This window comes from Conger conger, chromosome 9 (genome assembly GCF_963514075.1).
Source record: "Conger conger chromosome 9, fConCon1.1, whole genome shotgun sequence".
NCBI classification, from domain to species: Eukaryota; Metazoa; Chordata; class Actinopteri; order Anguilliformes; family Congridae; genus Conger; species Conger conger.
Window position 1 is genome coordinate 32,462,809 of NC_083768.1, and position 15,373 is coordinate 32,478,181.

Sequence of the window (15,373 nt, forward strand, 5' to 3'; positions counted from 1 at the left end):
AATAATGTAAGCAGTGAAAGTGCCCTTGGATAAGGCTGTGAAATAAACGGTAATGACTCTCAGGTGTCCCCTGGCCAACCCTACGATGTGCTGCAACACGGTCCTGCAGGAACCCTCAATGAGTCAAACCTGTCACTGCTAATTGAGTTCGGCCCAGAGGATGCTGGGAAGGCGCGCTGCAGGGTGTCCTGTCCTCCAAGAGGACGAGGTACACCGCCCAGACAGATCCACACCACACCGTGTCACCTGGCCACCTGCGGTCACCACGGCAACAGACACACAGCATCACAGCCCTGCCCCTGTGTGCGTTTGAGCCGAAAGAGGAACAAAAGGGTAGAATTATGGGAGAAAGGAAATGGGCAGTACAAATGTGATAATGCCTGCACAGTGAACACATGGTCTTAAAATATCAGCAGCTGCAGAACACCCATTGAGCTTTCCTAGGAGGTAATCAGGACACGTTTATTTTGGGTGCCGTTCGATTTTTAACCAGGATCCGTGAATGAAGCGGCAGTTATTCACACAGTCAGCTGAGGGTGAAGACAAGAGAGGACTTCAGATGGCACAGTGAGGGACTGCAATCTTCAAGACATGAAAAAGGAAATCAATAGCAAATCAAAACCTGTAATAACCAGTCGCCCTGTGCAGACCATTAGCTATAAAGGTGAGCCAGCTGAAATTATTACATCAAATATGAACAAGAATAACAAAAGAGACATTTCATTTAACAATAAAATGAATGGCTGGGTTAAAAAGTAAATAGAGGACAGAGCGAGGGAACATGAGGTGAATATGAAACATGTCAAACAGCACAAAAACACATCTATATTCTGTGAGGCAACAGGACAGAGTGGCCACGCTAAGAAAGCTGGACTGCTAGCACTAGGCTGAGCCTTAATTCTCAGGGTCCGGTACACGGCCCAAAATGCAGGACCAGTGAAAATGGCCAGACCGATATCCGGCGGGCCTTTCCGGGGGGGGGGGGCAGCCCAGGACACAGCAGATGTGAAAGCCTGAAAAAGCTGGACTCGTCCCTGGGCTATACGCCGCCAGGCAGGTCCCCGCTGGGAAAAACACACTTATCAACAAACAGCACGAACGGCTAAAAATACTGACATTTATTTGGGCTCCGGTGGATCCGCCTTCTAAACGGAGTCTGAAAATAGCCGAGCGGCTGGCTGCCCCAGAGAGCCGGGATGCGCAGACGTGAATTCTGCTCCAACGTTCGGCTGCACCCACGGTACTCCACATGCCCAAGGTGAGTCAAAAAACCCACAACAAAACTACACTGTGGATGACGCAAATACAACACAATCTCAATGCTAATATCTTGAGCCACACTCAACTCCTCAAACAACATTGAGCCCGTATCAAGTCAGCACAAGAGCGTAACTGAAGTATATATTTCATCATAACTAGTCAGCTAATGAGTCTATTTCACATCAAAGAGTCATAGAAAGGAAGTAAATAAATGCAGTGTATCCTGATAGGTTCCAATCGCATCCTGTGGTTTCACATAGTGTCAATTGCAAAAATGGTGCAATCAACACAAAAATGCTCCTTCTTCAAAGTGAATACTAATATCGAGGTGAAATCCGTCTAACACTTCAGGACTGAAGTGAAAAAGACCCCATTATCACACCGAGACGTGAGCCAAGCAGGTGTTGTTAGATGGCAGCAGTCTTCAGGTGCTGGCTACCCTGGTGTTCAATGACCATGTCCTTTCCAACTGTGTGTGCTGCCAGAGTGCTGGTTGAGTTGGGTGTGTGTTGGTTGTTGGTTGCCTGGGTGTGACTGCAGTACCTGCATCACATACAGAAAAAACCTGGGCACTAACCTTCGACTAGTCTGCACAGTGGATGGGAAAAATGCATCTATCAAGCAGCAAAATTGCCACATTCATGACACAACCACTGTTTAGAGCAGAGCATTAGTCATGTGATTTGAAATCCTTTGTGGTCAGTAAGGATTTTCTAACTCCACAGTTAGGGACTTATTTAATTAATACTGTCCCCAGGGGGGGTTGTGTATGATGAGAAATGAAGGTGACTCATTTGTCGTGTGTAGTTGAAACAAATCAATGTTTCTTAACACCAGCGGGTATAGACAAAGCATTAAGTGTTTGAGTTATTGTGTCATTCCTTACAGCACAACAGGAAAATACTGTATACCACAACTGTAAATGCAGACACAATGTACAAAAACACTCTCCTGGCTTGCCAATGTTAACAAGAATTCTGGGAGAATTTCCAGTAAATGTGGTCCCTGTCTGTGAGCACGGGTTCACATGGATAATAAGCAATGTTCCAGGCCTCCCAGCAAAAGTTCCCCGCATGAATATTTCATACATGCTAAAGATTTATAAATCATGGTAATATAGATGAAACTAGGACAAGCAGTGAAAGTTGAGAAAAAGAAAATGCTGGCCTGTAATCTACTGTACGGACAATGGAATCTAATGGAATCTCCCTTGTGTAAAAATCTCACTTTGAAGGGAATGACCTCATGTAGAAAAGCATCAATTACAACAGTAACCAAAGCGATTACAAGATGTTTGTTTCCAGGAGCATAAATCTCTACGGAGATGGTGGAAGCACATGCCTTCCAATACAATGGGCAATTTAAAAAAAGAAAAAAGAAAAAAGATCCTCACACTCCATAGTCGATGGTGTGTTCTATATAGCTCCCATTGTTGTCACGTGACCCTCATCCTTCAGCATGATTAGCTGGCTTGGCACACTTTCTAGCAGCAGCGGCACCGCAAACATATGGACACGCCCCAAATCCAAACGCACCTCACATTTCCAGCGAAAAAACCCAACAAGCCAATCACAGCACAGGCAAACCTGCCAGGTAAGGCATCGCACATCTAAGTGCCATTTAGAACTATGTTTCGAACCTTTTGCTTGCTAACGTGCAAAAGTGTAAATCTGTGTAAGAGCAGGGGAAGCCAGCTGTGGCCTGAGTGCATCGCAGAGTGGGCTTTCGTTACCCAGAATTCCTCACGCGTCACACAGACCTGCCACCTCTGCAGCTCATTACGAGGCATTACGTGCCCCTGTGAAGGACTCCAAGGAGCTGTCTTTGTTCTCACAAGGCCTGGACAGAAAGGACTATTAATTATTCAGTTTAACGAACAAAATAATGACTGGGTTTTTTTCTGTGATGTGAAGGGGAAAAGAATGAGCGTGGCACAGCAGAAAGGTCAGCTTTGGAAATAATGAAACCAAACTCTTTATTCGAGAGGGAGGGGGGAGGCGGCTGTCTGTGACAGATGGGAAAACAAAGAGAGGAGTGCAGGTCACAGGAGCGTCCATTAGACACTGCCATGTTCGCCGAGCAGACCTACATAACAAGGCCTGGATCAGGTACCGCACCAAACCCATCAGCTCACAAAAAAACATGTACAACCTTACGAACAAAAAAGCATCTTTTTTGAATCACAATATATTTATTTAATATTTATAAAATGTAAAGCACTAAAGTGCAAGACAATCGTTTCTGTCACAGGCTCACCATCAGTCTTTTATGGACAATTCAAACACCTGACCCAAATGTATAATTTATTAGCGCTAATTTCTTCACTGCTTAATAGGCTGCAATGCATCAGCAGAATCCCACATAATTACAGCTTTTCCATTACAGCCAGCACAGAATGATGAGCCCTCTGGTAGTTGGCACTCGCAATTTCCTGAAATTGCTAGCTAAGAACGCAGTGGATTAGAGCTGGTGCACTTCAAATTTCTTTCTCCTGCTCTGTTGAAATAGCCTGGGCTCCTTCATTAAATTTTCAGGTGAAGCCCTTTCCTTGGAGAAAAATGAGAGGTCAGTGAAGTCTGTGGTGCAATACCGACTAAAACATATAGCAGAATCATTAAATCAGCCAAGTATTGTTCATTGGTCTACCAAGCAAGGGGAGAGTCACACACCACATTATTCATAGTCTTTACTTCTTTAACTTCTAGTCTTTATTACTCATTATTATCTCATGCCATTGACTGCCGGAAGCTTAGAGGTCCAAGGTGGAGCCTTGATGTACTCCATGTGAACGGCAGTGAGAGCTCACCTATCTGACACTGATATGATGGGAAGGGAAAGACATCAGTGAAAGTAAGGTCATAACTGAAGGTCACTGGTAAACCAAGAAGGATATGAAACACGCAAATAACTCTTTTAGGTAGTGAGTTGGTACACCTATTGATTACAACATGAGATAAGAATCTCAGGGTCTTGTTTGTCAGTGACCCATCCATGTTTCCTGTTTAATATGTTCTGAGTGGCTACTCAAAATAGGTAAATAATCTGTCTCTATGAGCACAACATATGAAGATTAACAGGGCCACTAGTTGATACAACATCTCTTGAATGATGTGTTGTTGAATAAATGTAATTCTCTGTGATGATAATGACACAATTTATTATTTAAACATGATTCTCGCTATCAACACAATTATGCTGATTGAAAGATGTTCCTGAACACGCAGGAAAGGATTTCCACAAAAGCTGACATTTTCAAACGGACAGGATTTTTCAAATGCAAATGAAGTCACCCAACCGTGTCAAGCTAATTAAGTGGATGGCTTCATCAAAATGACAATCAATAGTGCATTTAAAAGCTTAACAAAGTAATTATCCTGCAGACCTAGAAGGACAGATTTCATCCATCACAATGAAGCTGGCATCAGGATCTAAACAATCATTTCAAACAGTAAACAAAACTCCGTTGGAGATTATCATTTTCAATGCCGTCTGTTCAACTCAACTGAATAAACAGGACTAGACTAAACTTAAACTGCATACTAACTAGCCCATGATGGTTGTCTAGATTATCACTCTGCATGCAGCTCCACAGAATCAACTTCAAAAACTGAAGGTGACCCATCTGAGTTCCTTACATGGATTAAGTGCTCACTGGAACATTTCTCAAACACACACATTCAAAACAGGAGGATGAAAGGGAAAACTTCTAACCATGCCCAACACATTGACACATTGAATGGGACAAACATTTCAGCAGTGGATAAAAGTAGCATGAATGAAGACTTCAGCATGGTGTACATTCTGTTCTTGTGGCTGAGAAAGGGACATGTCTAATGGTAAAAGAGATTAATCCTAAGGAACATCATGTTTTATGCATATGTCTTCCTTATTCATTCTCAAACTTAGTGTATTTGTATTCAAACCCAAAAACCTAACCCTTCTTATAATGCCTGTAATCCTCTCAGTTATTCATTCCTGACCATGCTCCATAATTCCATTTGTGTATCTATACTCTTTCCTCACCAACTGCGAGACTGTAAGGTTCGTCCCTAGAGACCTTGCGGCACCATAAATTATTTTAGTATAAAATTCCTTTGGTTGAAAAATGGTGCAGTCCATACAATGCAATCATTTTTGGTGCCCTAGCTCACCACTACATTTCACCTGGAATGACAGCTTCACAACCACAGAAGGAGGACATAACCCATCCATCTTCAGAGTGCTCCTGCACACCTTTCAGGAGAACTGCCTGATTTATTTCCACGGTCAAGAAGCAAAGGCCGCGGTTATTAATGGCAGTCACCTAACCCCACTGAAACGGATACCTGATTGTACCATGGAGTCGGAGGCCAAGGTGAAGGTCACTAAGAGCCAGATACAAGAAGCCTCCTGACGACAGTGTCCCTGTCATTAATCAGGGACTGGAAGGCTTTTGTATTTGTCGCAGTAACAGCACACCAGGGACTGATTCCTGATCAGTGATCGGAGGGACGGACAGAAGAAATCAGTGATGAGAATCACTGGCTGAATGGTAACTCACTCTAAGCACAGATATGTTCTCCTTCAGACTCCTCTGACTGCCTGGGTCTGTGGAGCATGCGAAGGTACCGCACGAGGCGGTTGCCATAGATACACCACAACGCCCCGCCCCCCATCCCTTGTTGCGCTCCAGGCATCCTGTCTCCATGGAGACAAGGTCTCTTTTGGCTATTGGGGTCACAATCCCTCACACCCCGCACTGTTTCCAGTAGTTGCAGATCTGACTGTGCTATGAGCTAAGATCCTGACTGTGTTATAGCTGGTTCTCTCTCCCTGGGTACACCTCCATCACTGCTCAGATTAGAGTGATGTTTTCCCTGGGTACACACCTCCATCACTGCTCAGATTAGAGTGATGTTTTCCCTGGGTACACACCTCCATCACTGCTCAGATTAGAGTGATGTTTTCCCTGGGTACACACCTCCATCACTGCTCAGATTAGAGTGATGTTTTCCCTGGGTAAAGCTCCATCACTTCTCAGATTAGAGTGATGTTTTACCTGGGTACACCTCCATCACTGCTCAGATTAGAGTGATGTTTTCCCTGGGTAAAGCTACATCACTGCTCAGATTAGAGTGATGTATTTGGACCATATATCTCTCTTCTCTTTTGGATTCAGGGCTTGGAGGCAGGAAGCGAGATTCACGCACCTCTCATCTGCTCTCTGATCCCAACACATGAAAGAAAGCGGCAATCTGCAATGATCAAAGAACTGAAACACTAAGGCATTCTTTCCATAGACTCCAGGCATATAAGAAATTTATTACATCAACCATTAAGTAAAAGTAAAATCATGGCAATAGTAATATCAGTATATCATGATATATACACTCACTGAGCACTTAATTAGGAACCCTTAGCACGCCTACTTATTCAAATGATTATTTAAACAACCAATCATATGGAAGCAGTGCAATGCATAAAGTCATGCAGATACAGGTCAGGCGCTTCAGTTAATTTTCACGTGAACCATCAGAATGGGGAAAATATGTTATCTCAGTTATTTCGACTGTGGCATAATTGTTGGTGCCAGATGGGCTGGTTTGAGTATTTTTGTAACTACGGATCTCCTGGGATTTTCACAACAGTCTCTAGGGTTTACTCAGAATGGTGAAAATAAAATAAAATATATCCAGTGAGTGGCAGTTCTCCGAAGGGAAACGCCTTGTTGATGAGAGGCCAATTGTGATGAGAAGAAAAACATATTAGAATGCACAACACGTCAAACCTTGAACAGCAGAAGACCAGGTCGGTTCCACTTCTTCCAGCCAAGAACAGAAAGCTGAGGCTACAGTGGGCACAGGCTCACAAGAACTGGACAGTTGAAGAAAAACAGCCTCACAGAATCTCGATTTCTGCCGAGGCATACAGATGGTAGGGTCAGAATTTGGCACCAACAGCATGAATCCATGGACCCAACCTGCCTTGTGTCAACAGTCCATGCTGGTGGCGGTGGTGTAATAGTGTAGGGAATGTTTTCTTGGCACACTTTGGGCCCGTTAATACCAATCAATTATCGCAGCCTATTTGAGTATTGTTGCCGACCATGTGCATCCCCTCATAGCCACAATGTACCCATCTTCTAATGGCTACTTCCAGCATTATAATACACCATGTCACAAAGCAAAAGTCGTCTCAAAATGGTTTCATGAACATGACAATAAGTTCAATGTTCATCAGTGGCCTTCCCAGTCAGCAGATCTGAATCCAATACACCATCTTTGGGACGTGGTTGAACAGGAGATTCGCAGCATGAATGTGCAGCTGACAAATCTGCAGAAATTGCATGATGCAATCATGTCAATATGGAACAGAATCTCAAAGGAATGTTTTCAACATCTTGTGCAATCCATACCACAAATAACTGAGGCTGTTTAAAGAGCAAAGGGAGGCCTTGTATAATTAGTATAATGTTCCTAATAAACTGCCCAGTGAGTGTATATATCCGAAACATTTTCCCTACTCTGGTCATTCAAAACATTACTCTTACTTCATCCATTTCATATATTCTATTCTATTCTTTAGTTTGTCTTTTTTTATAAAGGGGTGCACGTAATATTAAACCATGGTAGGTGGTGGTAACTTGTCAGATAATATCTGAATCATAGCTTGTTAACTGCGTCACGGTCTATAATGTGACTGTACTGCAAAAAATCCAATGACTCTGGCTGATACCAGTGTCTGTGCTTTCTAAATATAGGCATGTCAATCATGGGAACATCTTTTGCAGTGATTGTGACACATATGCCCCACTGTTGATGGATTCTGCCTACTATCAAAGAGTGTTGTTATGGTAACTAAAAGTCAATGAGGGCTGAACAGAATTATATTCTGATATCAGTGATGCAACATTTGAAGCTACACCTTTCATCCACAAAAGACTTCAAATAATTATCCTAATTTTCACCATAGAGACCCTCAATTCTCATATTTTATTATTTAATGAATGCACAAATACTCTGTGACGAGTGAGTTTCATGTCAAAAGCGATTCTGAGAGTCCTAGATCACCATTTCTGAAGTTGTCTGATCAGAACGCAAAACATTCTAAAGGTCGTTCTCTCGGTCTCCATGGTCAAGTGCTGGAATAAAGACTGACAAGAGCTGGAATTTCATAAACAAAAGATTACACTGAAAATAACACTTAGGAAGGAATTTAGGCCAGATTTGCATACCATCACAGTCATGAAGAACTGTTTAAACCCTCACTGGACACATAAAAACTAAACACATAAAAACTGGACCTATATTCTGGGTTCTAATATGAGTGTTTTTTGTTCTCAGCTTTTTTGGGTAAAGATATACTCTGCACCATGTTAAACAGGTAGTGAGCCCTGTGAAGGTGATGACCGAACCTTCCACAGACAAGGCTATAACCTGAGAGGTGACAGGGCTGAGGGAGATGGGAGGTGTAGTCTGTGCACTGAAAGCACAGAAAGAATGAGTCCTGGGTCATGTGATCTCTCCTTGCATAAGTCTCCTTTGTTTTGGCGGGGGGTGGGGGGTGGTCGTTGCCATGACAGCATTTTGATCCAGAATGTAAGCCAATTTCATCTTTATGTTTTGTTATAGCCGTTTAATCTCATCGGGCAGAGTCATGTACACAAGACTATCGGTTCAGTACATCAGATGATAGGATGTAATTTACACTGAGCAAAGAACACTCAGCATATTGCCTGATGTACACAGTACAAACTGCCAACAAAGGCTTTCAGGAGGCGCAGTTACCTTCGCTCAATCTGTCCGGGAAACTGACACCTTTTAATATGTGAAAAGGTTTATAAACAGCTGAAACAGCTGTGGGGCTGACATTCTGGAAACCATAGCAACAATGGGAACAATAACACTCAAATTTTATATGAGCACAATATATCTAGAAGTGTCCTTAAACAAGTATCACTAGTTCTGAAGCACCTGGGGTCCCCTGTGCACGTTCGTCTTTGTTGGTACCTGTTCTTTATTAGACGCGTTGTTTGACCTCTAAAGGTCAAATTATAAAAACCCAATGCGTGTTATGAAGAATGCATATTCATATCAACATGCCGAGACTTTTAATCAGTCTGACAAACTAGTGCTTTCATTTTCTGCAGTGTGCCATATGGCGACCTGCTCCTTTCCTTTGCTTTACGTGATTTACTTGCTTGACAATACATGAGTTTGGCGGTTGCTGAGATGAACAAACACCATTGTCAGCTTAATGAAAAATACTAACACTTGCTAAACTCTGCTGCTATAAAACTGGCTTGTGGTTAGAATGAACCTGACCGTAAATGGCCTGTGAAGGGGGAGAAATGCACATGGGCTGATGGGAAATCGTGTAGCCGCAGGGTTGCTTGTGATGAGAACGGGAAAGGCTTCATGTCGGTGGGAGTACTCAGACTTCTTTAAATAAAGGACGCTGGGCTTCGTTCTGCTCTGGGTCCTCGCGCTCTTTGGCAAAGCCATAGAAAATTGCTTTCGCCCTGCAAGAAGATTTCATTATAATACTCTCTACTATAATTAATGCTAGCTTCTGTTCCCCTTTGAATTACGTTTTTCAATATTTCCCTCTTTGTGCTCTACTGTTTTTTATTGACACGGACGTTTTCTCATCCCGATGGCTGAGGGACATTTATTTCTGCTTCAACTGTCATTTTAATCTGTGTTATTATGGTGCATGTCATTTACCAGTGGCTTCCCATAGTGCACTAAATTAAATTGGGCATCCACTGTTACACAATAAAATGTCCAGTGTTAATTCAACTCTAACAGAGTACATATGCATTTTAACATGGAACATGTTACTATGTAGGAAGTTTATTCTGAAATATATCTGATTCTTATGCCGTTAGCATTTATTCAGCAGGCTTCGATGGCCAGCTCAGTATTGGCTGTATTTTATGCAGCATCTTCTAACATTCTTCCTGATTCACTGGACCACTTCAGGTTGAGCCCCTTAATAAAGAGTATACTGTCCCACCTGGGATCTGACCCCTTAACCTGGTTCCTGTTTGGGTGTTTTTCTTTTTTTTAACTCATTTTGTTCTGTTCTTCTAATTACAGGGGTGTCAAACTCCAGTCCTGGAGGGCCGCAGTGTCAGCTGGTTTTTGGTGTTTCAACAAGAGAGATGAATTTCAAGTTCTCAAGGCCTTAATTGGCTGCTGATTGAAAGGAAACCACAAATACCAGCATACACTGCGGCCCTCCAGGACTGGAGTTTGACACCCCTGTTCTAATATGTTATGCAGGCATGTCTTAATGCTGCCCTGCATCTTCTGCAATTTTAGGCAAACGCAGAGGGACCCACCTGCAGCCAACTGATAGCTGTAGCTGTAATGTGTGACCGAGAGACCCTTTAATCTTGCGACATTCCCCTGGTGTGAGAGAGCGCCTCTTGTCTAACACAGTGCCACAGTCTCTCTGCACAAAAACAGCTACCCTAATTCGCCTCCATAGCAACAGGCGCAGGCGTGAAGACCCTTGCTTGAAGGTGAGCCATGTTGTTTTACACTGGTTACCACCCGACAAGCAAGAAGCAAGAAAGCTCCTTGGCTGCTATGGCAACAAACATATTATACGTACAAGGGCTGTTGTTACCATAGCACCCCAAAACGGAGTCGTCATTGCGATCAAAAGAAATTCAGAAATTGATATTCACAACAGGAACCCCTCGAACAGGTTGAGTGAGGTACACAGTTTTGAACCAGAAGTATTCAGAAAGTTGGCCACCACGGTACAGCCCACAGTCTGGGGAATAAAAGACTTTGTGCTGTGTTTTTAAAATCCACCATTCCTGTCTGACAGTGGCAGTCAGATAGGAGATACAGTGCCGGTGATTCAGTGCCAGGAAGAAAGGCTATGTCTACCAACAGATCGTTGTTGAATATTGATGAAACTGTTTGATCCTGGTAGCAGTGTCCCGCTATCTGTGGGTGGAGGAAAAAATATCTGGGTTTAAAAACATATGCCTGCTTCCTGACAGCCGTGGATCCATTGGAAATGTAAATCAAAACAGCGAAGACTCTGACATATACATTACTAATATCCGCATATGATCATAGAACTGGACAGGAAATCGATAGGAGACCTGTGGATGCCCATTAGCAAGGCTCTGCTCATCTAACCATGTTATTCCATAGGTCAGATCTGTAACTCCCACAGGGATGCTTCCAGTCGCAAAAGTGTGATGGAGTATCCATTTTAACACAGTTAAAATGCTATTTTTATAATTCATCATTGCTGAACTTTTTTCCTTTTTACAAGGTATTGTCTTGTCTTTAAAATTAGATAAAGACATGTTGGCCCAAATTTGCATGCCTTATTTTCAAGGGAATACAAAGGAGACATTTTTGTATACAGTGAGCACATTCCACTGAATTCAGTCTCACACATGAACATTGCATGAAAGATTAATTACGCACACTGGGGATCTCCGAGAGCTTCATCCAAACAGAGAAACCCATATAGCCTACATTCCCTGTCGAACTGCTCGCATTGCCAAGAGAGGGAAGCCACTGATTGGTGAATCAATGCTTGTCTCCGCCCCCCCTTGCATAAAAGCCAATCCGGGGATGGGGATAGGGCTGAGTGACAGTGTGTGAAGAGTAACACTGGACAGCAGCCCATTCTGTCTCTCAGGACACACAAATCACTGCAGGTTGTCTCATTGGTGATCAAAGCTTCAGACGAGCAATTAAAAAGTAATACACAAGTCTGGCTTGGCTGCGAATGTCTACAGATGTATATGTATATCTTTCTGAAATATTCTCTTTTAAAAACATAGGAAATTATAACACACTTTCCTGTCGGGTAATGTTGACCGTTTCATTGTTTTATTGCAAAGAAATATGCCTCTTCTTCAAGGAAAGAAACCTGAATAAAAAAATAATTTAAAATAGCATCCCCATGGAACCCACATAACTGTGCACAGTGAGGAGTAACACAACTGGAAAAATAAATACTACAATAACGGTGGACACATCATCTCTCTCTTTCTCCATCCCTCCTTCTCTCCTCACTCCACCCTCACCGTCCCCTTACTCTCTCACACGCATTCAAACCGTCCTCTTTTTCCCTCTCTCTTTCACTCACTCTCTTTCTCTCTGTTCTCCTCCTAGCAAACATCTTGGTATGGATCTAAAATTAGCTTGCCGCTTGAATGAACCGCTAACAAACTCGCGTGCTCCTAAAGGGTGAGCGAGTGGGCGGCGTTTCTCAAAGTACTGCGCAAGAAAACAGAGGGAAACAAAAATCTAAAGCAGCCACGCTTCCTGCTCCCGTCGACAGGAACAAACCCATCAGCCAAAATCAAACCGCCTTGAGCAGTTGCAAGGCACACCCAATTATTTCCTCAAAAAAGCACCTTAAGTACTTTGCTTGGGCAAAGGCATGTGGCACAGGTCTGTACTTTTAATTATTACACACTGGACAAATAATGCCACTCGGTGTCCTCAAACAAGTTTACAGTCACGGACACAGAGCTACGCATTATCCTGAATGGTTGGTCTTCTTTCTAACAGGATTTTTCATAAGGCACCACAGCATGAAGCATAAACCCAGTGGTACCATAAGGACAGGGAGCTGCGTATGTTTCATACCCACTGTAAACACGGCCATTGCTCAGCTCACCATAAGGCAGATAAGAAGAAACTGAGAGCGGGCTGGTGACACTGAGTCATGATCTCAGCACAGCTTTAACTCAGAGTATTTACGGCCGTTAAAACTGTTCATTCCAAAGTAACTGTTGATAACACGTTTTTTCTGCTTATCTGGGGTCAACAAGAGTTACGTATAAAAAAATACTCCAGAATTTAGAGTAGGAAAGCGTTTGCGTACTGAGGCTTCAAAATGACACCCTTTACACACAATGCTATTCCAAGCCTTCAAAATGTGCTAGTACGCTCCAGCCTTGGCTGCACAAACAGAATGAGGTTTGCAATTTAAATTGAATGAAGTCAAAGATTTAAGTTAAGATTGTAGGTTTTAAAATCTTAATATCGGACTGTAATGCTAATTCTCTGGTTTGCTGCTGAATTGCAAGTACCAGGGCTACCACAATCCTCTCAAACCTAAATAGCCACCTTCAGTCCAAAATGTCAGGATGAATATGCTGAATAAGCATTCACAGGCTCTTAGTAAGAAGGACAATAACACAATTTCTCATAAAGGCTCAACTCTCACACAGCGTTAGAAATGGTAAATGCACACTAATGTGGCAATCGAGAAAGTTTTTTCCTTTATGCTTAAATTTTTGAGCATAACTGTTCCTCACAGTACAAAGCACTAAATTTCCCATGGTGCAATAATCCCATTTTTGGGAAACTTCCACAACCATCAAGTTTCTAGCTGTAGCATCCAACTAATACAGAGAAACTGGCATTTGGCTCAGAGATTGCAATACAGAGAACAAAATGAAATCCGTGTAGAACTGATTACCTCTGAGCAAACTCTGCATGTCAATATCCTCCTCCTCGTCCTCTTTCATTTCCAGACGTTTGGCTGACTGGGCTTGCCTGGGCAGGGATGAGACAGACAAGACAGAAGAAAGGGACTCAGGGTGGTTATCCTGTCGAGTGGACATAAATCTCTGCAGCAGAGCAGAGCGAGGCTCACAGTACAGTACCACACACAGAACACATTCTCTCCGGACAGGGCCCTATCACTAGAATCGGCCTCACCGTTCAGTAGATCCCCCACATCAAAGAGCGGGATATACTGTACAGTGTCAACAATCCTGGAGTCTTATTAATAGCCTGCATAGTATTCACATACCCAGATGTTTAACTGAAGTTTGCAGTTCAAAAGGAACTCATGACAATGCTACAAGAAGGAAGACTACATGGACATCATACTGTGCCTTTATACGCAGTGAGAGCCGGTCTGTGTTCTTCCAACCTCACTTCCATTTCTCTGATCTGAAGAGACAACTGAGTGAGTGGCTGAGGTTTCTGCCACAATGCTTTCACATGGCTATGTTTAATAGATCAGAAGAAGGAAGGAACGGCAGGAGTTTGTACTTTTCAGGCACAGAATCAGCCTTTTTTGGCTACGTAGATTAATCTTTATGTCTAACTCTATGCTTTACAAGGGACTGCTTGTCAAATTATTACCTTTTATTTTCCGGAAGACATGAAACAAGGCACCAGATCAAGCTGCGCTCAGACTTACATGTAAAATGTAACTCTGCTGCCATTTTCAGTAAAGAGGTACTTTGGTTTTGCACAAAATAGGTTTGGAGTACCTTGAGAGCTTTTAGCTTGCAGCACCCTCACTTGCTTTTTATTCCCTAATTAAGAGATTAGTGTTAATGTTCCCTTTATCAGATTGCCAGAAATTTAGACTCTCTAAATCTTATTGGCCAGCAGTTCCTTTCATACCTGACATATGAGCAGCATGTTTATGTCCCAATGCTGTAGAAATATCATTTTTACATGAAAGAGCATGTGAATGATAACATTATCTTATACCTCGTATATCAACAAAGCCTGTTTTTCAGGGCCAGGGAAATTTGTTTGTACTAGAGTAATATGACAGGAAATAATAAGGGATAGAATGTATGACTTTATGACTTTTTTAAATGGTTGATGGCACGCAGAGAGCTGATCTGTGGGGGAAATGCAGCCTGCCAGAATTCATCCCATAAACAGGGTTGAGGCTTCGGTGAGAAAGTAGAGGTGACCTCTCTGTCCGGCTGTGTTCTCCCGGGAACACTGCGCTCTCTGTCTCTGGGCCAAGAGCAGCAAACGTGCAGAGATGCATTTAGAGAGAAGGCTCTTCCCGTAGACACGTTAAACTTTCCCAGCACACACAGGCTAAGAAGCTGCATAGTACATCATGTGCTACCGACTGAAGCACATCCTATCTCCAAACAGCTGTATTATGTTTTTACTCCAGCTGTGCTGCTTTGGTTTTTTTGTTTAATAACTTTCACGTACGAACTGTGAAGCTAATCACCCACTGCTGCTGACTTGGTGACCTTGGTGCTAGATTTAAATGGTAAATGGCTGGCATTTATATAGCACCAAAGCACTGTACAATTGACGCTTCTCATTCACCCATTCATACACACACTCACACCAACGGCGATTGGCTGCCA

At 42.8% G+C, this 15,373-nt stretch overlaps 1 protein-coding gene across 1 annotated transcript in view; it reads right to left on the reverse strand.

Moving 5' to 3' along the window:
* Positions 1-15,373, reverse strand: part of LOC133137150 (lethal(3)malignant brain tumor-like protein 4) — a 60,631-nt gene that overhangs the window by 16,673 nt on the left and 28,585 nt on the right. The window contains exon 17 of the mRNA XM_061255222.1: positions 13,714-13,790. Coding sequence (XP_061111206.1) covers positions 13,714-13,790 — 77 coding nt within the window. The remainder of the gene's footprint in view (positions 1-13,713; positions 13,791-15,373) is intronic.